Raw genomic sequence first — 24,810 nt, forward strand, 5'->3', positions numbered from 1 at the left:
ATAACAATGTAGGGGAACCAGGAGGAGGAGGAGGATGATAGAAAAGTGAGAAACCACAGATGTCTGCGTGGCAAGCTCTACAGAGATGAAACGTGGCTGAAAGAAGTTGTCATGGCGGTCTGCTCCGAATGGAGAAGATAAGGAAAGAGAACGTCTACATCAGGAGGGGACATCAATGGATGTAAGAGGTATGTGGCGCTGTATTCTCCTGTGTGCTTGATGGTGCTAAATGTAATGTTTATCCAAATATGCGGCTGGAGGGTTAGATCAGGGTTGCCAACCAGAATTTTTCTTTTTTCTGGACAAATTATCCCAAAATCACAGACCGCCAACATTTTTTATGGACAAATTGGAAAACCATAATGAATTATAAACATTCTACGTAATACATGTCTACAGCTCAAAATATTGATAGTAACTCATTACCAGCATTTACTGTGAGCTGTAAAACGATGATAATTACCACCAAATTAATCTAATTAATAGACGCATCCAATTTTTTTTTGTGGACACAGGAAAAAAGTTGCCTATTTTTACGGACTGTTGAGAATCTTCTGGACGGTTGGCAACCCTGGGTTGGATTGAGAATACGACACATATGCATTGGAGCGTGGGCTTTTGAGACCCTAAAAACGCCCATGCCTCCTAGTGCTTTATACAGATGCACTGAAATATTTTTCTTATATATATATTTTTTTTTTATTAATTTTATTTTTTACATTGTGTCAAGCTGTAAGGATCCATATTGCATGCGGGTGGAATCACAAAGCAGACGAGTGAAAGAGGCGACAAAATTCTGCTCCTACATCACGACACGCAGAAAAAGAAGGAAAAAAAAATTGTGCTCAGCCGAGGCCGAACTGGAATGCATCGGCAGATAAGGTTAACAGAGAGCTGGCTCTTGATATAATCTTTGGAAGAATAAAGTGCAATCATCTCAAACGTTGTAAACTGGAGAGCGACCGGAGGGCGACGGCGAGAGCGCGGGCACTCACTGACACTGTGTGCTAACTGGACTTCTGTGCTGCTACGGGCCAACAATCCATTGTGTCAACCAATCTAATTACAGGAAAAGATTGTAAACTAAACATTTATAACCAAACTTGTCCAACAATTATAAAAGAAAAGTTTGTCTCGGGCCCCCTTTGGTCCCTACAGGTGAGTATCTTCTTCCATGGTGTCCGTCTCATCCTTGCTTGTCTTGTTAATTAATGTCTCCCAGCCGTCCGCCCGGTGAGAGGTGCCGCCATTAAGGCTTGTTTTCTTTTCTTGCATTTCTGATTGGCCGTCCATCGCCACGTCCAGGGTGGGATTGTCATGACAGCCGTTCTCCACGAAATGCAGCTCCTGATTGCAAAAGAGAACAGAAAATGAATCACTGAGATGAACACACTTTATATGAACTGCCCAGAGAAGTGGGGGGGAAAGGAACGTGACAACAATGACATTTTTTATTTTTTTATTTTTTTCTCCAATGTATTCACTGAAAAAAATAAACTGTCAGATGAAATGCAGAATGTAAAAGTAAATTCCCCATTAAAAGTGCCCTGTCTGACCCAGGAAGAAGTACAGCGGCGTCTTAAAAAGATTAAAATAGACAAATCGCCAGGACCAGATGGCATACACCCCCGTATCCTAAGAGAATTAAGTAATGTCATGGACTCTCTACTGACGGAGTGTTCCACAGGATTGGCGCATAGCAGATGTGGTGCCAATATTCAAAAAGGGTCCAAAAACAGAGCCCGGAAACTATAGGCCGGTAAGTTCAACATCTGTCGTGGGTAAACTGTTAGAATCTCTAAGAAAACCTTCAATCTTGGAGTACCTCAATGAAAATAAGCAAATAACGCCATATCAGCATGGCTTCATGAGGGATCGGTCATGTCAAACTAATTTATTCAGTTTCTATGAGGAGGTAAGTTCTAGACTTGACAGCGGCGAATCAATGGATGTCGTGTATCTGGACTTCTCCAAAGCATTTGACACTGTACCACATAAAAGGTTAGTATATAAGATGAGAATGGTTGGACTGGGAGAAAACGTCTGTAAGTGGGTAAGTAACTGGCTGAGTGATGGAAAACAGAGGGTGGTTATTAACGGTACACACTCAGATTGGGTCACTGTTAGGGATGAGCGAACTCGAACTGTATAGTTCGGGTTCGTACCGAATTTTGGGGTGTCCGTGACACGGACCCGAACCCGGACATTTTCGTAAAAGTCCGGGTTCGGGTTCGGTGTTCGTCGCTTTCTTGGCGCTTTTGTGACGCTTTCTTGGCGCTTTTTGAAAGGCTGCAAAGCAGCCAATCAACAAGCGTCATACTACTTGCCCCAAGAGGCCGTCACAGCCATGCCTACTATTGGCATGGCTGTGATTGGCCAGAGCACCATGTGACCCAGCCTCTATTTAAGCTGGAGTCACATAGCGCCGCCCGTCACTCTGCTCTGATTAGCGTAGGGAGAGGTTGCGGATGCGACAGTAGGGCGAGATTAGGCAGATTAACTCCTCCAAAGGACTTCACTTGATTAATCGATCGATCTGCAGCTGTGCATCATTAAGCTGCTGAAATTCAAATGCTCACTCACTGTTTTTAGGCTGCACAGACCGTTTGTCAGTCACTTTTTTCTGGGGTGATCGGCGGCCATTTTGTGTCTTGTGCGGTGCTGCGACCAAGTGCATCCAAGCTGCGACCAAGTGCATTTAACCCTCAATGGTGTGGTTGTTTTTTGGCTAAAGCCTACATCAGGGTGAAGCTGTCACACCAAGTGCATTTAACCAGCAATAGTCTGTTCATTTTTTGGCCATATACTAAATCAGGGGCAAGCTGCGCCTGTCACCAAGTGCATTTAACCCTCAATGGTGTGGTTGTTTTTTGGCTAAAGCCTACATCAGGGTGAAGCTGTCACACCAAGTGCATTTAACCAGCAATAGTCTGTTCATTTTTTGGCCATATACTAAATCAGGGGCAAGCTGCGCCTGTCACCAAGTGCATTTAACCCTCAATGGTGTGGTTGTTTTTTGGCTAAAGCCTACATCAGGGTGAAGCTGTCACACCAAGTGCATTTAACCAGCAATAGTCTGTTTATTTTTTGGCCATATACTACATCAGGGGCAAGCTGCGCCCGTCACCAAGTGCATTTAACCCTCAGTAGTGTGGTTGGTCAAGCTGTGACACCAAGTGCATTTAACCAGCAATAGTCTGTTCATTTTTTGGCCATATACTAAATCAGGGGCCAGCTGCGCCCGTCACCAAGTGCATTTAACCAGCAATAGTGTGGTTATTTTTTGGCCATATCCCAGTCTAATTCTGTCACTAAATCCATACCGGTCACCCAGCGCCTAAATACTAGGCCTCAAATTTATATCCTGCTAAATCTCTCGTTACCGCTGTACTGTTGTGGCTGGGAAAGTTATTTAGTGTCCGTCAAAGCACATTTTTTGTTCTGGGTTGAAGTACAATTCCCAATTTAGCAATTTCATAATTTAGTGGTTCCTGCTATATCAGAGCTATTTGAAATCTATCCCTAAAAGGGTATATAATATTCAAGGTGCACATTGGGTCATTCAGAATAACTTCACACACACACGCTACTGTGCATTTCCAAGTCTAATTCTGTTAGTAAATCCATACCGGTCACCCAGCGCCTAAATACTAGGCCTCAAATTTATATCCCGCTGAATTTGAATACAATACATTGGGCCAAATAATATTTTTGTTGTTGTGGTGAACCATAACAATGAGAAAAACATCTAGTAAGGGACGCGGACGTGGACATGGTCGTGGTGGTGTTAGTGGACCCTCTGGTGCTGGGAGAGGACGTGGCCGTTCTGCCACATCCACACGTCCTAGTGTACCAACTACCTCAGGTCCCAGTAGCCGCCAGAATTTACAGCGATATATGGTGGGGCCCAATGCCGTTCTAAGGATGGTAAGGCCTGACCAGGTACAGGCATTAGTCAATTGGGTGGCCGACAGTGGATCCAGCACGTTCACATTATCTCCCACCCAGTCTTCTGCAGAAAGCGCACAGATGGCGCCTGAAAACCAACCCCATCAGTCTGTCACATCACCCCCATGCATACCAGGGAAACTGTCTCAGCCTCAAGTTATGCAGCAGTCTCTTATGCTGTTTGAAGACTCCGCTGGCAGGGTTTCCCAAGGGCATCCACCTAGCCCTTCCCCAGCGGTGGAAGACATAGAATGCACTGACGCACAACCACTTATGTTTCCTGATGATGAGGACATGGGAATACCACCTCAGCATGTCTCTGATGATGACGAAACACAGGTGCCAACTGCTGCGTCTTTCTGCAGTGTGCAGACTGAACAGGAGGTCAGGGATCAAGACTGGGTGGAAGACGATGCAGGGGATGATGAGGTCTTAGACCCCACATGGAATGAAGGTCGTGCCACTGACTTTCACAGTTCGGAGGAAGAGGCAGTGGTGAGACCGAGCCAACAGCGTAGCAAAAGAGGGAGCAGTGGGCGAAAGCAGAACACCCGCCGCCAAGAGACTCCGCCTGCTACTGCCCGCCGCCATCTGGGACCGAGCACCCCAAAGGCAGCTTCAAGGAGTTCCCTGGCATGGCACTTCTTCAAACAATGTGCTGACGACAAGACCCGAGTGGTTTGCACGCTGTGCCATCAGAGCCTTAAGCGAGGCATTAACGTTCTGAACCTGAGCACAACCTGCATGACCAGGCACCTGCATGCAAAGCATGAACTGCAGTGGAGTAAACACCTTAAAACCAAGGAAGTCACTCAGGCTCCCCCTGCTACCTCTTCTGCTGCTGCCGCCTCGGCCTATTCTGCTGCTGCCGCCTCGGCCTCTTCCTCCGCCTCTGGAGGAACGTTGGCACCTGCCGCCCAGCAAACAGGGGATGTACCACCAACACCACCACCACCACCTCCGTCACCAAGCGTCTCAACCATGTCACACGCCAGCGTTCAGCTCTCCATCTCACAAACATTTGAGAGAAAGCGTAAATTCCCACCTAGCCACCCTCGATCCCTGGCCCTGAATGCCAGCATTTCTAAACTACTGGCCTATGAAATGCTGTCATTCAGGCTGGTGGACACAGACAGCTTCAAACAGCTCATGTCGCTTGCTGTCCCACAGTATGTTGTTCCCAGCCGCCACTACTTCTCCAAGAGAGCCGTGCCTTCCCTGCACAACCAAGTATCCGATAAAATCAAGTGTGCACTGCGCAACGCCATCTGTGGCAAGGTCCACCTAACCACAGATACGTGGACCAGTAAGCACGGCCAGGGACGCTATATCTCCCTAACTGCACACTGGGTAAATGTAGTGGCAGCTGGGCCCCAGGCGGAGAGCTGTTTGGCGCACGTCCTTCCGCCGCCAAGGATCGCAGGGCAACATTCTTTGCCTCCTGTTGCCGCCTCCTCCTTCTCGGCTTCCTCCTCCTCTTCTTCCACCTGCTCATCCAGTCAGCCACACACCTTCACCACCAACTTCAGCACAGCCCGGGGTAAACGTCAGCAGGCCATTCTGAAACTCATATGTTTGGGGGACAGGCCCCACACCGCACAGGAGTTGTGGCGGGGTATAGAACAACAGACCGACGAGTGGTTGCTGCCGGTGAGCCTCAAGCCCGGCCTGGTGGTGTGCGATAATGGGCGAAATCTCGTTGCAGCTCTGGGACTAGCCAATTTGACGCACATCCCTTGCTTGGCGCATGTGCTGAATTTGGTGGTGCAGAAGTTCATTCACAACTACCCCGACATGTCAGAGCTGCTGCATAAAGTGCGGGCCGTCTGTTCGCGCTTCCGGCGTTCACATCCTGCTGCTGCTCGCCTGTCTGCGCTACAGCGTAACTTCGGCCTTCCCGCTCACCGCCTCATATGCGACGTGCCCACCAGGTGGAACTCCACCTTGCACATGCTGGACAGACTGTGCGAGCAGCAGCAGGCCATAGTGGAGTTTCAGCTGCAGCACGCACGGGTCAGTCGCACTACAGAACAGCACCACTTCACCACCAATGACTGGGCCTCCATGCGAGACCTGTGTGCCCTGTTGCGCTGTTTCGAGTACTCCACCAACATGGCCAGTGGCGATGACGCCGTTATCAGCGTTACAATACCACTTCTATGTCTCCTTGAGAAAACACTTAGGGCGGTGATGCAAGAGGAGGTGGCCCAGGAGGAGGAGGAGGAGGAGGAAGAGGGGTCATTTTTAGCACTTTCAGGCCAGTCTCTTCGAAGTGACTCAGAGGGAGGTTTTTGGCAACAGCAGAGGCCAGGTACAAATGTGGCCAGACAGGGCCCACTACTGGAGGACGAGGAGGACGAGGATGAGGAGGAGGTGGAGGAGGATGAGGATGAAGCATGGTCACAGCGGGGTGGCACCCAACGCAGCTCGGGTCCATCACTGGTGCGTGGCTGGGGGGAAAGGCAGGACGATGACGATACGCCTCCCACAGAGGACAGCTTGTCCTTACCCCTGGGCAGCCTGGCACACATGAGCGACTACATGCTGCAGTGCCTGCGCAACGACAGCAGAGTTGCCCACATTTTAACCTGTGCGGACTACTGGGTTGCCACCCTGCTGGATCCACGCTACAAAGACAATGTGCCCACCTTACTTCCTGCACTGGAGCGTGATAGGAAGATGCGCGAGTACAAGCGCACGTTGGTAGACGCGCTACTGAGAGCATTCCCAAATGTCACAGGGGAACAAGTGGAAGCCCAAGGCCAAGGCAGAGGAGGAGCAAGAGGTCGCCAAGGCAGCTGTGTCAATGCCAGCTCCTTTGAGGGCAGGGTTAGCATGGCAGAGATGTGGAAAACTTTTGTCAACACGCCACAGCTAACTGCACCACCACCCCTCCACGTACTGACTGATGGTTCGGCCCCATTCAACTTCTGGGTCTCTAAATTGTCCACGTGGCCAGAGCTAGCCTTTTATGCCTTGGAGGTGCTGGCCTGCCCGGCGGCCAGCGTTTTGTCTGAACGTGTATTCAGCACGGCAGGGGGCGTCATTACAGACAAACGCAGCCGCCTGTCTACAGCCAATGTGGACAAGCTGACGTTCATAAAAATGAACCAGGCATGGATCCCACAGGACCTGTCCGTCCCTTGTCCAGATTAGACATTAACTACCTCCCCTTAACCATATATTATTGGACTCCAGGGCACTTCCTCATTCAATCCTATTTTTATTTTCATTTTACAATTATATTGCGAGGCTACCCAAAGTTGAATGAACCTCTCCTGTGTCTGGGTACCGGGGCCTAAATATATGCCAATGGACTGTTCCAATGTTGGGTGACGTGAAGCCTGATTCTCTGCTATGACATGCAGACTAATTCTCTGCTGACATGAAGCCAGATTGTCTGTTACGGGACCTCTCTCCTCTGCCTGTGTGCTGGGCCTAAATATATGCCAATGGACTGTTGCAGTGGTGGCTGACGTGAAGCCTCATTCTCTGCTATGACATGCAGACTGATTCTCTGCTGACATGAAGACAGATCCTCTGTTACGGGACCTCTCTCCTCTGCCTGGGTGCTGGGCCTAAATATATGCCAATGGACTGTTGCAGTGGTGGCTGACGTGAAGCCTCATTCTCTGCTATGACATGCAGACTGATTCTCTGCTGACATGAAGCCAGATTCTCTGTTACGGGACCTCTCTCCTCTGCCTGTGTGCTAGGCCTAAATATATGCCAATGGACTGTTGCAGTGGTGGCTGACGTGAAGCCTCATTCTCTGCTATGACATGCAGACTGATTCTCTGCTGACATGAAGCCAGATTCTCTGTTACGGGACCTCTCTCCTCTGCCTGTGTGCTAGGCCTAAATATATGCCAATGGACTGTTGCAGTGGTGGCTGACGTGAAGCCTCATTCTCTGCTATGACATGCAGACTGATTCTCTGCTGACATGAAGCCAGATTCTCTGTTACGGGACCTCTCTCCTCTGCCTGTGTGTGTGCTGGGCCTAAATATATGCCAATGGACTGTTGCAGTGGTGGCTGACGTGAAGCCTCATTCTCTGCTATGACATGCAGACTGATTCTCTGCTGACATGAAGCCAGATTCTCTGTTACGGGACCTCTCTCCTCTGCCTGTGTGTGTGCTGGGCCTAAATATATGCCAATGGACTGTTGCAGTGGTGGCTGACGTGAAGCCTGATTCTCTGCTATGACATGCAGACTGATTCTCTGCTGACATGAAGACAGATTCTCTGTTACGGGACCTCCCTCCTCTGCCTGGGTGTGCGCTGGGCCTAAATATATGCCAATGGACTGTTGCAGTGGTGGCTGACGTGAAGCCTGATTCTCTGCTATGACATGCAGACTAATTCTCTGCTGACATGAAGCCAGATTCTCTGTTACGAGACCTCCCTCCTCTGCCTGGGTGCTGGGCCTAAATATATGCCAATGGACTGTTGCACTGGTGGCTGACGTGAAGCCTGATTCTCTGCTATGACATGCAGACTAATTCTCTGCTGACATGAAGCCAGATTCTCTGTTACGAGACCTCCCTCCTCTGCCTGGGTGCTGGGCCTAAATATATGCCAATGGACTGTTGCACTGGTGGCTGACGTGAAGCCTCATTCTCTGCTATGACATGCAGACTGATTCTCTGCTGACATGAAGACAGATTCTCTGTTACGGGACCTCCCTCCTCTGCCTGGGTGCTGGGCCTAAATATATGCCAATGGACTGTTGCAGTGGTGGCTGACGTGAAGCCTCATTCTCTGCTATGACATGCAGACTAATTCTCTGCTGACATGAAGCCAGATTGTCTGTTACGGGACCTCTCTCCTCTGCCTGGGTGCTGGGCCTAAATTTATGAAAATGGACTCTTACAGTGGTGGGTGACGTGAAGCCAGATTCTCTGCTATGGGACCTCTCTCCAATTGATTTTGGTTAATTTTTATTTATTTAATTTTTATTTTAATTCATTTCCCTATCCACATTTGTTTGCAGGGGATTTACCTACATGTTGCTGCCTTTTGCAGCCCTCTAGCTCTTTCCTGGGCTGTTTTACAGCCTTTTTAGTGCCGAAAAGTTCGGGTCCCCATTGACTTCAATGGGGTTCGGGTTCGGGACGAAGTTCGGGTCGGGTTCGGATCCCGAACCCGAACATTTCCGGGATGTTCGGCCGAACTTCTCGAACCCGAACATCCAGGTGTTCGCTCAACTCTAGTCACTGTCACTAGTGGGGTACCTCAGGGGTCAGTACTGGAGGGGTCACTGTCACTAGTGGGGTACCTCAGGGGTCAGTACTGGGCCCTATTCTCTGCAATATATTTATTAATGATCTTGTAGAAGGTTTGCACAGTAAAATATACGATTTTGCAGCTGACACTAAACTTTGTAAAGTGATTGACACGGAAGAGGACAGTATACTGTGTGTGTGTGTGTGTGTGTGTGTATATATATATATATATATATATATATATATATATATACTACAGAGGACAGTATACTGTATCTATACTACAGGGGGCAGTATACTGTATATATACTACAGAGGACAGTATACTGTATATATAATACAGAGGACAGTATACTGCTACAGATGGATCTGGATAGATTGGAGGCTTGGGCAGAGAAGTGGCAGATGAGGTTTAACACTGACAAATGTAAGGTTATGCACATGGGAAGGAATAATGCAAGTCACCCGTACATACTAAATGCTAAAACACTCGGTAACACTGACATGGAGAAGGACCTAGGAATTTTAGTGAACAACAAACTAAGCTGTAGAAACCAGTGTCAGGCAGCTGCTGCCAAGGCCAATAAGATAATGGGTTGCATCAAAAGGGGCATAGATGGCGGTGATGAGAACATAGTCACTAGTCAGACCACACATAGAGGACTGTGTACAGATCTGGGCTCCTGTGCACAAGGCAGATATAGCAGAGCTGGAGAGGGGTTCAGAGGAGGACAACTAAAGCAATAACTGGAATGGGGGTTATTCAAAATTAGGGTTATTCACTTTAGAAAAAAGACGACTGAGGGGAGATCTAATTACTATGTATAAATATATCAGGGGTCAGTACAGAGATCACTCCCATCATCTATTTGTCCCCAGGACTGTGACACTGACGAGGGGACATCCTCTGCGTCTGGAGGAAAGAAGGTTTGTACACAAACATAGAAGAGGATTCTTTACGGTAAGAGCGGTGAGACTATGGACTCTTTACTGTAAGAGCGGTGAGACTATGGACTCTTTACGGTAAGAGCAGTGAGACTATGGAGCTCTCTGCCGGAGGAGGTGGTGATGGGGAGTACAATAAAGGAATTCAGGAAGTGCCTGGATGTATTTCTGGAGCGTAATAATATTACAGGCTATAGCTACTAGAGAGGGGTCGGGGATCCAGGGAGTTATTCTGATGCCTGATTGGAGTCGGGGGAGGAATTTTTTTCCCCTTAAGTGGGCAAAATTGGCTTCTATCTCAGTTTTTTTTTTTGCCTTCCTCTGGATCAACTGGCAGCACAACAGGCCGAACTGGATGGACAAATGTCTTTTTTTACGGCCTTATAAACTACCGTATGTTACTATGTTAACTTCTCGGAGAATATTTCTGGCCCGCTAACATAGTTGCCAGTTCTGCTAATAGACTCACAAACAAATCACCTGTTACTGCATCAGAATTAAAGGGAATAAGTCACAATCAAGTCAAATATGGTGATACATCCATAGAGCGCCTGCAGACTCCAGGTCAGTAATTTGTATGTCGATACCCGCCCCATCATCCCGCTGTTCACTCGCAAGCCAGCTGTGGGATGCATAGAGTGGACTTCTCCAGGAGTCCCTGCCATTATGTGCGCATGCACAGGAATCCTCTCAGTGCATTCTATGGCTGGATTGTGCTCATAAAGCAGTACAACGAGGGTAGCAAGAAATTATCGATCTGGAATCATTGCCAGGTGTTCTATACATATATTACTATACTTATTAGGGCTTAAACAAGGTAACAGATTACCTTTTAACGACTATAATACTGCTCTAGTACAAGAATATAACTACTATAATACTGCTCCTATGTACAAGAATATAACTACTATAATACTGCTCCTATGTACAAGAATATAACTACTATAATACTACTCCTATGTACAAGAATATAACTACTATAATACTGCTCCTATGTACAAGAATATAACTACTATAATACTGCCTCCTACGTACAAGAATATAACTACTATAATACTGCTCTAGTACAAGAATATAACTACTATAATACTGCTCCTATGTACAAGAATATAACTACTATAATACTGCTCCTATGTACAAGAATATAACTACTATAATACTGCCTCCTATGTACAAGAATATAACTACTATAATACTGCTCCTATGTACAAGAATATAACTACTATAATACTGCTCCTATGTACAAGAATATAACTACTATAATACTGCTCCTATGTACAAGAATATAACTACTATAATACTGCTCCTATGTACAAGAATATAACTACTATAATACTGCTCCTATGTACAAGAATATAACTACTATAATACTGCTCCTATGTACAAGAATATAACTACTATAATACTGCTCCTATGTACAGGAATATAACTACTATAATACTGCTCCTATGTACAAGAATATACCTACTATAATACTGCCCCCTATGTGCAGGAATATAATTACTGTAATACTGCTGTCATGTACAAGAATATATCTACTATTATACTGCTCATATGTACGAGAATACAAGCGCTATAATACTAACCCTTTATTACACTTGTACGAATTTTCTGATATAAGTAATCATTGTGATATAATGTTCTGTGAGTCACTCACCATATTTTTCAGTTTCGGTAGTCGCCTCTGCCAGCATATGTAAATGATTCCCGCAATGATGATCATTACACAGATGGAGCCAATAATGACCAAAACAATGAAGAGTTTTCCGTAATCGCTGCGGGGAGGGCTGGCCCGGGACTGACAGCTGACGGTGCTGGAGTAGCTCTCTATCCCAATCTGTGGGGACGTGATCAAAGGATTGATATTTTCGAAATTCCATGGATTTTCTACCATTTGTGATTTGCCTCCTTAGATCTACTCAATCTAATCTTGTTTTTAGGTGGGGGCGCTGTTGCATTATTGTTTAGGCAAAATATTTGCTTTAGGCCGAGGTTTAAACTAGTACTACACAAAACAAAATAAAGATGCCGCATATAACATATGATTCTGTTCATAATGCTACTAATAAACAATAATCTATAATACAGCATCAGTATTCATCTTTTTTTTTATCAATGGTTTTCAGACACAGGCTCATTTTTATGTGGTTTCCTTTTTTGTGGTGACTTGTGTATAAATCCATATACAGTGAGCTCCCCCTAGTGGTGGCTTCAGGCAGCCAGACTTTTAGTATATGACTAGGTATAAATCCATATACAGTGAGCACCCCCTAGTGGTGACTGCAGGCAACCAGACTTTTATCATATGACTATAAATCCATATACAGTGAGCACCCCCTAGTGGTGACTGCAGGCAACCATACTTTTATCCTAAAGCTATGTATAAATCCATATACAGTGAGCTCCCCCTAGTGGTGACTGCTGGAAGCCAGATTTTTATCATATGGCAATGTATATAGATCCATATACAGTGGTCGCCCTCCAGTGGTGACTGCAGGCAGCCTGACTTTTAACTTTTGACTCTATGTCTATGCTGTGGATCAGAAACAAGTGAACTCTGAGCACTATAAAGATTTATGATCAAATTAATCTTTAGATAAAAATAAGAAATATAATGGGTACAAACTCTGTATATAGGACTAACCTCTGCCAGACTCCTCTTTATGTCTCCAAGTGCCGTGAAGACGTCTTTTACAGGGACCACACCTTTAGAGAGCAGACAACTTTGTTAGCCGGAGGCAGTTTTTGATTCATGTAACAGTTTTCCCCCAGTCGTGTAATGACCTAATACTACTCACAGCTGATGGTTTGTTACAGTTGTATTGAGTCTCGACAAGCCCCAGGCTGGCACAGTTTACCTGCACTGATACATTGTATCAAAATAGGAGAGAGTTTTGTGCTGCTGACAAAATATGTCAAGATTTGATGCAATTGCAACAAACCCTCAGCTGTGAGAAGTATTAGGACTTTACCAGTTTGCAGCCTGGTTCAGTTCACTGCCTGCAAGCAGAGATCTTGATAGTTGTGATAGACCTATAAATTGCAAAGTTGCGGACATGGAGACATGTAGGAGGGCACCCAGCACGTGACAGGACTTTTCCTACACATGGTATTCACAGACCCTTGCTTTGGCGGCTTTATACTCACGCTCCTCGTCTGTTATTGTCATTAGCAGATGGTTATCGTTCTCGTTGGGTTTGCTCAGGAAGATCACCCAGTCCCTCTGAGGCGGGTCCGTTTTCCATGCCAACGCCCCCTCCAGCAGCGACAGCAGATGCTGCCCCCTCTGCCATCGGAACTCTTCCTACGAGGAGCAATAGTGCAGTCAGATGGCGGCATTTGTACCTCAATCCTCGGTTAATGCTTATCAAATCCTCAAGATAATACTAAGAAAACCACAATGGACATGGAGTGGGGAAAGACCGAGGCCGGATGCGTTACCCAACATCTGCCTAAAGGGCTGGGTCATGGGTAAACAAAATGGCCTCCTTAGGGTACATGCTGCATGTGATAACCCGTTCCTGGAGTATAGCGCCCATATGGCCCATATTCTAGAGAGAAGAAGCTAAAGGTGAACTCCCCCTTTAAAGCTGATCGCCTAGGTCGCACCCCTAGTAAAAAGCTGCTTTGGCTGCGGCAGCCATGGGCAGCCTGGCATTCAGATAAATGTCCATCCTTCTAAAATAAGGACGGCTTGAGTCCTCTTGAATTGGAGGCCCTCGTATGGGGCGGCTCTCCGTTTTGGCTCATAGAAGGGGACGCTCCCCGCTATGTCTATATGCCCCAGAAGGGCATATGGACAGGGGTAGTTTTCATGAGACCACCTCTATTACTGAAAGTACCACCAGCCCTTCCAGGATTGGGATTGCCATATCTAAGCACCTCAATGCCAGCAGTGTCCCGATTGGTGTAAAGCTGCCGCCATCACCTCAGAGACCAGCGTAAATGTCATCTATGGAGGGATCAATGAGACTCTGGGTTTGGCAGATGCCAGGACACCACTTTGTGCCCCCGCCCAGACCCAAAATGGCCACAGTAGAGACTGATGGAGGAGGAAGGGTGGTCTACAACTGTTCTTCATGTTTAATAGACTGGCCCTGTTCATCAACACCATATTGATAGGGATGGAGGGGGGTCACATACTTCTGTAAAACCAAGGAATGTGGACAACGTGAAAATGTCGTAGATTCATTATCACTACGTGAAGGCTCAAGTGAGGTCTGGAAGTATTCCCGTACCCAGCAACGCTTTGTGGTCATGAAAGGGTCAATGCCTTACGAAAAAGGTCACCGAGCACGTCTACATTCCTCCCTCCCGCCAGGCAGGCTGTCTAATCCCAGCTGCTGTTGCCATAGTAACGCGGAAACCCTGGAGATGGTTAATAAAGACAGTCGACGGTTGTCATGGCGACGACTAAATCTCAGGGCAGGCTCCGGCCTGCGCTTCCAACAACACAAATTGGAGGCAGAATCTGTCACAAAAATCCAGTCCCCAGCCAGCACAGCTATGGAGGCGACGGATCGCTACACGTCCGTCTGTGTCGTGCGATTATAACTCTGAGGTAAATGCAGCCTCATAGCGCCCAGCAGACAGACGGGCACCAACATGGACACTTGCCCCGACCCCTTCTTTCCATTGTAGTTGGGGTCAGAAGCCATTTTAAGCAACTATGACACTCGGTCACCCTGTCTTTGTAGAAATGCACCGCACCTGCCAGAAACAGGCAAGACCCTAGTGTCCTGTGGATGTCACAGCACGCTGAGAGTTGTAGTCCTGAAAAAGCTAGAAATCTGCAGGCTGGAGGTCCCTTCCCTAAAATGTCTGCTTCCGAAAATCATATTGGGTGGGGCATACGGTAAAAGGGGCGTGGTGGGACAGTCACATTAGTAAAGGGGTTGGGGTTTATTGTAAAAGAGGCACTGTGGGTCCAAAGGGGCGTGGCAGCTCGTGCCGCTACCCTCCAGGATCGCCATTACGAGAAGTTAGCGAGTCCTATACGTTAAAAATTTGATTAGGACACCATTTTGTGGGGATCTGCTGATTTTGGGAGCACTCTACAGAGCCCCCCATACAAGGCAGGCACTAGGACCAATTCAGCTCCATCCGACCAATCTCACGATGGCGGCCATTATACCGCCACACAGGCGGACAACCCGACGGGTACTTACGCAGTCAATATCATCGGACATGTTCAGTATAACGTAGTTTTTTCCAGCCAAACTGATCCAATCCTTGCAGATGACCTGGAAATACACAGAGTATAGGTAATACATACTGGAGATAGGATGACGTAGGGACTGGCCCTTTAACGTGGGTTGTTAGTGGTATTGCAGTTCGGTCCCATTCCTATCAGTGGAGCTGAGCTGCTGTTTCTAGTAGACCGCAGCCATGTTTTTCTAACCACCCCTATTGAAGGAGCCGATAGCCCACCCACACATTGGCTACGATGGCAATTTTATGAAATTATCACTGATTTGGGAAATAATCCTACATAGGAATTAAACCCAGCTGCAAGCCTCACTGGTGGACCTCAGACGAGCATCTGAGATCTATAGAAGACCTGAAGATGACACCAGACTATACATTCAGGTTTTACGACCATCTCAGGACATCTGCACTCACTGCATCCCCCCTCAGTGATTCCAGGGCTCAAGACACATAAGCAAAGTAGGACTGTATTTTCTAATACCTGATGTGACGCCATTGATATCTCACTGGGGACCGCTGCATTGGTCGGATATTCATCTCGTTGGGTGGAGAAGCTTATCTTTCCTTCTTCACTGGTGACAGGCAATGACTGAGTAGATAGGCTTTCATCTTCATGATATCCAGGTCCTGCTAGGGAATGTACTGCAGGAAGGCCCCATGAATCTGCTGGAGGTGCAGGCCTAGAGTCTGATTCTGGATCGTGGTTGACGTGGTGGTTCTTGGACCATGAATGCTTCCTGTTCTTTCTGGGAGTCTTGGTCGTGGTGTGAACAGGAGAAGTGGCTTCCAGTGAAAGTGTCCTCTCCTCAATATTTAGTAATGGCTCTGTCCTGTCAATCTGTGCTGTCGTCTGGATTGTTTGTTCCTCTTCTGGGACCTTGGTGTTTGGAGATGCCAGTTTGGAGGTCTCCTCGATATCTGCGGACCTTAACAGCGTAGCTGTTTCTACTACATGAGGTGAAGGGCTGCTGTCTGTAGTGACTTCTTGGTGGACACCATAGATTTTTGTGGTATTTGATTCATCTGTGAAAGAAAATATCATGTTATCTTCTCTAATGGTTTTTATTCTAACTACTCCAGATACATTCTAGAAGCATGATAAGCTGTCCGTACATATCATAGCTGTTGTGTCATTTGTCTCGCCTATACACATGCATGCTTGATTCAGCTGAGTGTTCAGTGGTTATAGGGCTATAACACATCTCTGGCAGAAGCTTATCTCTCACAGGAACAAAGGATCGGGCATGTAGAAACACCACACACTTGACCCTTCATTTTGCAACAGAGAGAGACAAACTTATTACAGGTATGATGGTGATGACCATTTGTAAACAGGGATTCTGGTATACTCCAGAGCTGCACTCACTATTTTGCTGGTGGAGTCACTGTGTACATATATTACATTACTTATCCTATACTGATCCTGAGTTACATCCTTTATTATACTCCAGAGCTGCACTTACTATTCTGCTGATGGAGTGAGTGTAGATCTGTACTTATCCTGAGTTACATCCTGTATTATACTCCAGAGCTGCACTCACTATTCTGCTGGTGTAGCCACTGTGTACATACATTACTTATCCTGTACTGATCCTGAGTTACATCCTGTATTATACTCCAGAGCTGCACTCACTATTCTGCTGGTGCAGTCACTATGTACATACATTACTTATCCTGTACTGATCCTTAGTTACATCCTGTATTATACTCCAGAGCTGCACTCACTATTCTGCTGGTGCAGTCACTGTGTAGATACATTACTTATCCTGTACTGATCCTGAGTTACATCCTGTATTATACTCCAGAGCTGCACTCACTATTCTACTGGTGGAATCACTGTGTACATACATTACTTATCCTGTACTGATCCTGAGTTACATCCTGTATTATACTCCAGAGCTGCACTCACTATTCTGCTTGTGGAGTCACTGTGTACATACATTACTTATCCTGTATTATACTCCAGAGCTGCACTCACTATTCTGCTTGTGGAGTCACTGTGTACATACATTACTTATCCTGTATTATACTCCAGAGCTGCACTCGCTATTCTGCTGGTGCAGTCAATGTGTACATACATTACATTACTTATCCTGTACTGATCCTGAGTTACATCCTGTATTATACTCCAGAGCTGCACTCACTATTCTGCTGGTGCAGTCACTGTGTACATACATTACTTATCCTGTACGGATCCTGAGTTACATCCTGTATTATACTCCAGAGCAGCACTCACTATTCTGCTGGTGCAGTCACTGTGTACATACATTACTTATCCTGTACTGATCCCGAGTTACATCCTGTATTATACTCCAGAGCTGCACTCGCTATTCTGCTGGTGCAGTCAATGTGTACATACATTACATTACTTATCCTGTACTGATCCTGAGTTACATCCTGTATTATACTCCAGAGCTGCACTCACTAGTCTGCTGGTGCAGTCACTGTGTACATACATTACTTATCCTGTACTGATCCCGAGTTACATCCTGTATTATACTCCAGAGCTGCACTCACTATTCTGCTGTAGGTATGTACACAGTGACTCTACTAGCAGAGCTCTATGTGTGACCACTTTTCCATCAGGAACAGGAATGATGGGGATCTCAGTTGTCTGACACATTACATGGGGGATCTTTATGGATATTATGAGGGGTCGCGCCCACCTGTCTGATCTCTGCTGTTATCGTCGCTGCTCCCATTTGATTTCTTTGCTTCATCGTCCCAGAAATATTTTGGTGACTGAAAGATGGTGATTTCTTCTGTCTCTTGGCTGGAAAAGCCGGACCCCTGCGGTGCATTCAGGAGGGGCTGCTGAAAGTCAGGATCGGGGAAGCCGTCAGTGCCGTGCTCGATGGAGTCCACGCTCTCCAAGTTGGACAATGTTGAGACGTCCAGTAGAGATGTGGAGGAGAGTCCTTCCGAATGTGGGTCCTCACTGTTGACTAAGAGGAAGCAGGAGAACCCTGCGGAGAAGGAGCAAGCGATAATGCACAGCAGTACAACAACCATTTATTGCTGGATTACGACCCCCAGCAAGCTGCGAAACAGACTGATCCCATTGGGAGCCCGAAATGTGTCAGTCTTGTGAAGAATTCTGATGCCATATTTATAGCAAAATGGAAAGGGGTTCCATCCGCCAGGAGCACCCCAGTCCTGAGGCTGCAGTACTGGTTAATGCTGCACACTAGCGCTACAGCTGCATTCACTTGAATGGGGCCACGCTGCAGTTTGTAGCTGGAAAGTCAGGGAAGGGGCTGCAGCACTCCAGGAGTTCTCATTTCCATAGTCATCTGTATCGCCGTCCTCAGGACAGCGATACAGATGGAAGACTGTGGCGGGGCAGGGGAGGGAGAGGCGTGTCCCTTCCCTGTTCCTCTGATAGGCTGCAGGCACTAGGCCGGCAGCCTATTAGAGGCCGGTGCAGGCGGCGCAATGACGTCATCGCGCGCCTGAGCCGTACAGCGCGGGACACAGGTCGGAAGAGGCCTGCATCACATTGCTGACACTGAGGTAAGTATAAGTGTTTATTTTTTTTATATGGGACAATACTTGTCGCACATGATTGGGGGGCATGGAGAGGCACTTCTAACTGGCACATGATTGGGGGGGCATGGAGAGGCACTTCTTACTGTCACATGATTGGGGGGGCATGGAGAGGCACTTCTTACTGTCACATGATTGGGGGGCATCTATAGGGGCACATTATTGGGGGGAATCTATGGGGGCACTTACTGGCACATTATTGGGGGCATCTATGGGGGCACTTACTGGCACATTATTGGGGGGCTTCTATGGGTGCACTTACTGGCACATTATTGGGGGGCATCTATGGTGGCACTTACTGGCACATTATTGGGGGGATCTATGGGGCACTTACTGGCACATTATTGGGGGGCATCTATGGGGGCACTTACTGGCACATTATTGGGGGGCATCTATGGGAGCACTTCCTACTGGCTGATTATTGGGGGCACTTACTGGCACATTATTGGGGGGTCACTTAATGGCACATTATTGGGGGGCATCTATGGGGGCTTCTACTGAGGCCACAAAGAAAGGGTATTTTATATGGGGGGCTCTGCATGGTACTACTATTATCAGGGGGTTTATCTGTTTCTGCAGTATAGTATTGGGGAGCACAGCGGCACAGTATTGGGGGTAGTAGGATGATTTGTCCAGAAGATGGGAGGATGATGGAAAAGTAGTAAACTAAGATTTTTTTTGTCAAACTGCAGAGACGAGAAATGGCTGAAAAATGATGGTTTGGTCTGAAAGGAGAAGATGAGGAAGAAGGAACATCTACATCAAAGGAGACGTCACTGGATGTAAGAGATATGTGTAAACAAACTGAAAAGAAAAGGAAAGTGACCAAACTGAGATCTGTGGAGACTTTAAAGAGGACCTTTCATGGGTGCCAACATTGCACGATAACCATCTGGCCATGTAGAGCGGCGCCCGGGGATCTCACTGCACTTACTATTATCCCTGTGCGCCGCTCCGTTCACCCGCTGTGGCCCCCGGTATATTCCACGCGCTGTATGGTAATTGCTGCTAACTTCGCAACAGGGAGGAGACATCAGCTTCTCTCCTGGGCGTTCCTTCTCCCAGGCTGTAGCGCTGTCCAATCGCAGTGCAGAGCTCACAGCCCGGGAGAAGGAACGCCCAGGAGAGAAGCTGATGTCTCCTCCCTGTTGCGAAGTTAGCAGCAATTACCATACAGCGCGTGGAATATACGGGGGGCCAGAGCGGATGAACGGAGCGGCGCCCAGGGATAATAGTAAGTGCAGTCAGATCCCCGGGCGCCGCTCTACACAGCCTGATAGTTATCTTGCAATATTGGGACCCATTAAATGTCCTCTTTAAACGTGAATAGGGAGGGGGGGGGGGCGCTTTTGTATTGTTCGCCCTGTTGGCAAAATTTCCTAGAAGCTGCCCTGGATATACCCCTTAATAACAGTCCACATAATACCGCCATATTGTGTTTACATAATAGTGCCATACAGTGCTAAAAAAACTGTGCAATAACACAATATGGTTCTAAATATTACAGGACAGGCGCCATAGCATGTCTCGGCCATGATAGGGGCAGAGTGACAGAGTCCCCCAGGGTTATTGCGCCTTTTGCCCTTGATGGCGAGGGTCCGCTTCGGACTGAAGTCCCTTGGGCCCACCAGAGGAAATTATTCTGAGGGGCTGTGTATATAGGACCTAAAGGGCCCTGTTTTATTATGGGTCCATTAATGTCAGAGGTTGGGCTAACCGGAGGATCCTGTAGTAGTCCGGTCCGACCCTGATGGGAGTCATTGGTTACAGACTGGCAAACACTATCGGTGCCCATGAAACGGCATCTTCTCAATTACAGGAGCGGCGTTCCACGCCCTAATGGGAGATGATGCGCGAGTGTCACGTCTGAACATGACTTAATTAATTACGTGATCCTCGGGGGCCTGTCTAGCATGATGAATGTCTAGCAGCCGAGACAGATTCTTAATCTCATTACAGCAAACAGAACTCTCGAAAACAGAAGGACGTGTGCCAAATGTCACCTCCCTAATCAGCCAGAGTGACGCCAGGTCAGCAAGTGTCTAGCCTCCAAGAGCTTGCCATCTAATTAAGGTGCACCACATGGCAGGACCAGTCGGCCCGCACACTCAACCTGTTCTGCAGAGCTCCTTCCTTCGGATACCTAGATTTCATGGGTGGCGGTGGTGGGCATGAGATGCAGCGACTGACAGGCAGGCCTCCTCTGGACGGTACCCAAGGTGCCATTGTGAGACGTGCCCTCCCTTTCGCTGCATGAATTTTTAAAATAGTGTGCATGGTGTCAGACACTGCGACACAAGACTGCAGAAGGAAGCAGAGAAATGAGCAGATCTTACCCAACCAGAGGTGCCAGGCGCGCAGCATCTTCACGTTAGTACGGTATGTACAGCCTTGCAGCAGAGGACATCCCTATCGCCCAGGACTGGATGAAGGGCACCGGAGTGCCAGCTTGCTTCTTTTTTTCCCCCTCTATGCCCGGGTCTCTGCAGGGCAAGATGAAGGAGATCTACAGGTGTCCAAGAAGGACTGCCCCCTTTAAAGTGTCACGTTGCAAATTCCTGTTGAGAGAGAGAACCCTCAAGTTGACCAGGATATTTGGCATTTGCAGGAAAGAACTACAAAATGCAACTCAGCAGTGGGTACCCCCTGCCGTCCAGCACAGAAAATGTGGGCGTCAGAGCAGGGTCAGTAGGATGATGGGGCGAGATCTCAGTATAAGGAGAGCAGGGGTCCAGGAGCAGTGTGATACCATAGGTGGTAGGGGCAAAGCCTAATCTGTACCAATGCCCATGCACAGGGGTGCATATCCTCTGCCCTGCACTGACTGATACATAACCCTCTGAATCCTTGATACATAGTATCCAGATACAGATACATTGTCACTCACCTCCTCCCTGCAGGGCTGGCGCAGTGTCTGTCTGCAGATCTCCTCTCGCCCTCATGGTCCTACTGCCCGCACTCTGCTTGCAGCTCCTCCTACGTCAACCCCTTGCTCAGCCAAGGACACCTCAAGATAATCCCTGAGGATGCCAGTACAGGATGTTACTGCTCCGTGTCCTAGGAAGGGCTGCAAGTGCAATCAGACCACGGCCCCCGCCTCTGTATAGTGTATGTACTCAGTATAGTGGGCTCTATGGGGTGTGTAGAAGGTGGATTATAGCATTGGTGGTGTGCATGGGGGTGCAGGTAGACAGGGCAGACAAAACCTCACTTGTGATGTCACGCCGCTCACCTGACTGAACCTCACTTGTGATGTCACAGCCGCTCACCTGATCACGGCCGCTCACCTGACTGAACCTCACTTGTGATGTCACGCCGCTCACCTGACTGACCCTCACTTGTGATGTCACGCCGCTCACCTGACTGACCCTCACTTGTGATGTCACGCCGCTCACCTGACTGACCCTCACTTGTGATGTCACGCCGCTCACCTGACTGACCCTCACTTGTGATGTCACGGCCGCTCACCTGACTGAACCTCACTTGTGATGTCACGGCCGCTCACCTGACTGAACCTCACTGGTGATGTCACGGCCGCTCACCTGACTGAACCTCACTTGTGATGTCACAGCAGCTCACCTGACTGAACCTCACTTGTGATGTCACGGCCGCTCACCTAACTGAACCTCACTTGTGATGTCACAGCAGCTAACCTGACTGAACCTCACTTGTGATGTCACAGCCGCTCACCTGACTGAAATCAGTTTGTGATGTCACGCCGCTCACCTGACCGAATCTCACTTGTGATGTCACGCCGCTCACCTGACTGAACCTCACTTGTGATGTCACGGCCACTCACCTGACTGAAATCAGTTTGTGATGTCACGGCCGCTCTCCTGACTGAAATCAGTTTGTGATGTCACGCCGCTCACCTGACTGACCCTCACTTGTGATGTCACGCCGCTCACCTGACTGACCCTCACTTGTGATGTCACGCCGCTCACCTGACTGACCCTCACTTGTGATGTCACAGCCGCTCACCTGACTGAACCTCACTTGTGATGTCACAGCCGCTCACCTGACTGAACCTCACTGGTGATGTCACGGCCGCTCACCTGACTGAACCTCACTTGTGATGTCACAGCAGCTCACCTGACTGAACCTCACTTGTGATGTCACGGCCGCTCACCTAACTGAACCTCACTTGTGATGTCACAGCAGCTAACCTGACTGAACCTCACTTGTGATGTCACAGCCGCTCACCTGACTGAAATCAGTTTGTGATGTCACGCCGCTCACCTGACTGAAATCAGTTTGTGATGTCACGCCGCTCACCTGACCGAATCTCACTTGTGATGTCACGCCGCTCACCTGACTGAACCTCACTTGTGATGTCACGGCCACTCACCTGACTGAAATCAGTTTGTGATGTCACGGCCGCTCTCTTGACTGAAATCAGTTTGTGATGTCACGCCGCTCACCTGACTGAAATCAGTTTGTGATGTCACGCCGCTCACCTGACTGAAATCAGTTTGTGATGTCACGCCGCTCACCTGACTGAAATCAGTTTGTGATGTCACGGCCGCTCTCCTGACTGAAATCAGTTTGTGATGTCACGCAGCTCACCTGACTGAAATCAGTTTGTGATGTCACGCCGCTCACCTGACTGAAATCAGTTTGTGATGTCACGCCACTCACCTGACTGAAATCAGTTTGTGATGTCACGGACGCTCACCTGACTAAACCTCACTTGTGATGTCACGGACGCTCACCTGACTGAAATCAGTTTGTGATGTCACAGCCACTCATCTGACTGAATCTCACTTGTGATGTCACCTCAGTGTCGGTTGAGAATGACAAGTGCATTGTGTGCCCATAGACTATATGGCGACACACTGTACTGTGGTTTAGACCTTGGGGATAATTTCTTGCAGGATAATATAGCTGATCAGGACAGTGGAATAGGTTTTTAAGGTGACAACCACTTTTGAGAAATTCAGATATGTGCTCCAATTAGTTGTCCCCCCCCCCCCCCCCAACCCCCCAACCCGCATTACTCAGAGTTTTATGAATCAGCAGTTTTTTGGAAGACCTCATCTACTTCATCGCCCATATGAAATCCTAACTGCAGCTGCGCCACCTGCTGGCTGCTTTATGGTACTACATCACTGCTCTGTGGTCTGCAGCTGGAGGCTTTCAGAAAATACAAGTCAGGGAAGATCTAGAGTAAACTAGAAGCAACAATCATTGCAGGTGGCATCACACAGGACATGCTGCTGCTACAGAATGACAGTTTATCATGCCCATGGTTTCGCAGCTGAGGGTTTGCTACACTTATCTCTAGCAATCCCTTCTCATATTCAAATCCTCACTCGCTGATGCAAAACAGGCCTACTTCTCATCTCTCATATCTTCCCTGTCACACAGCCCTAAACAACTTTTTAGCACTTTTAACTCCCTTCTCCGCCCCCCAGCGCCCCCACCCTCTCCTCTCTTCTCAGCTGAGGACTTTGCCAAATATTTCAAACAAAAGATAGTCCACATCAGAGAAAGCTTTACCACACAGTCCCCACAGACCCTCTACACATCTGCTCGGTCCTCTCCCCCTAAAACCCGCTTCTCCACCATTACAGAAGAAAAACTCTCCACTCTACTCTCCAGATCACATCTCACCACCTGTGCACTTGACCCGATCCCATCCCACCTCATCCCTAACCTCACCACAGTGTTTATCCCAGCCCTAACTCATCTCTTCAATCTATCACTAAACTCTGGTGTCTTCCCCTCTGCTTTTAAACATGCTACCATTACACCCATCCTCAAAAAGCCTTCACTTGACCCATCTTCCCTGTCCAGTTATCGCCCCATATCACTTCTTCCGTATGCCTCAAAGCTACTTGAACAACATGTCCATTCTGAACTGTCCTCCCACCTCTCCTCTTGCTCCCTCTTTGACCGCCTACAATCAGGCTTCCGAACCCACCACTCGACCGAG

General features: G+C 47.9%; 1 protein-coding gene across 1 annotated transcript; it reads right to left on the reverse strand.

Moving 5' to 3' along the window:
- Positions 1–795: 795 nt before the first annotated feature.
- PODXL2 (podocalyxin like 2) lies at positions 796–21,428 on the reverse strand. Its single transcript, XM_044301227.1, has 8 exons — positions 21,212–21,428; positions 17,996–18,295; positions 15,811–16,352; positions 15,290–15,364; positions 13,269–13,425; positions 12,766–12,827; positions 11,779–11,958; positions 796–1,347 (listed from the first exon to the last, which is right to left on the reverse strand). The coding sequence occupies exons 1-8, from the start codon at positions 21,237–21,239 to the stop codon at positions 1,153–1,155; spliced, it is 1,539 nt and encodes a 512-aa protein (XP_044157162.1). The 5' UTR covers positions 21,240–21,428; the 3' UTR covers positions 796–1,152.
- Positions 21,429–24,810: the final 3,382 nt, after the last annotated feature.

Source organism: Bufo gargarizans, chromosome 7 (assembly GCF_014858855.1).
Source record: "Bufo gargarizans isolate SCDJY-AF-19 chromosome 7, ASM1485885v1, whole genome shotgun sequence".
Classification (NCBI taxonomy): Eukaryota; Metazoa; Chordata; class Amphibia; order Anura; family Bufonidae; genus Bufo; species Bufo gargarizans.

Coding starts and splice junctions, on each gene's coding strand:
- PODXL2 (XM_044301227.1), bottom strand. CDS start 21,239: ATGCTGCGCGCCTGGCACCTCTGGTTGG. Junction 18,296..21,211: donor CGCCTGGCACCTCTGGTTGG/GTAAGATCTGCT, acceptor CCTTCTCCGCAG/GGTTCTCCTGCTTCCTCTTA. Junction 1,348..11,778: donor TACCGAAACTGAAAAATATG/GTGAGTGACTCA, acceptor TTTTGCAATCAG/GAGCTGCATTTCGTGGAGAA.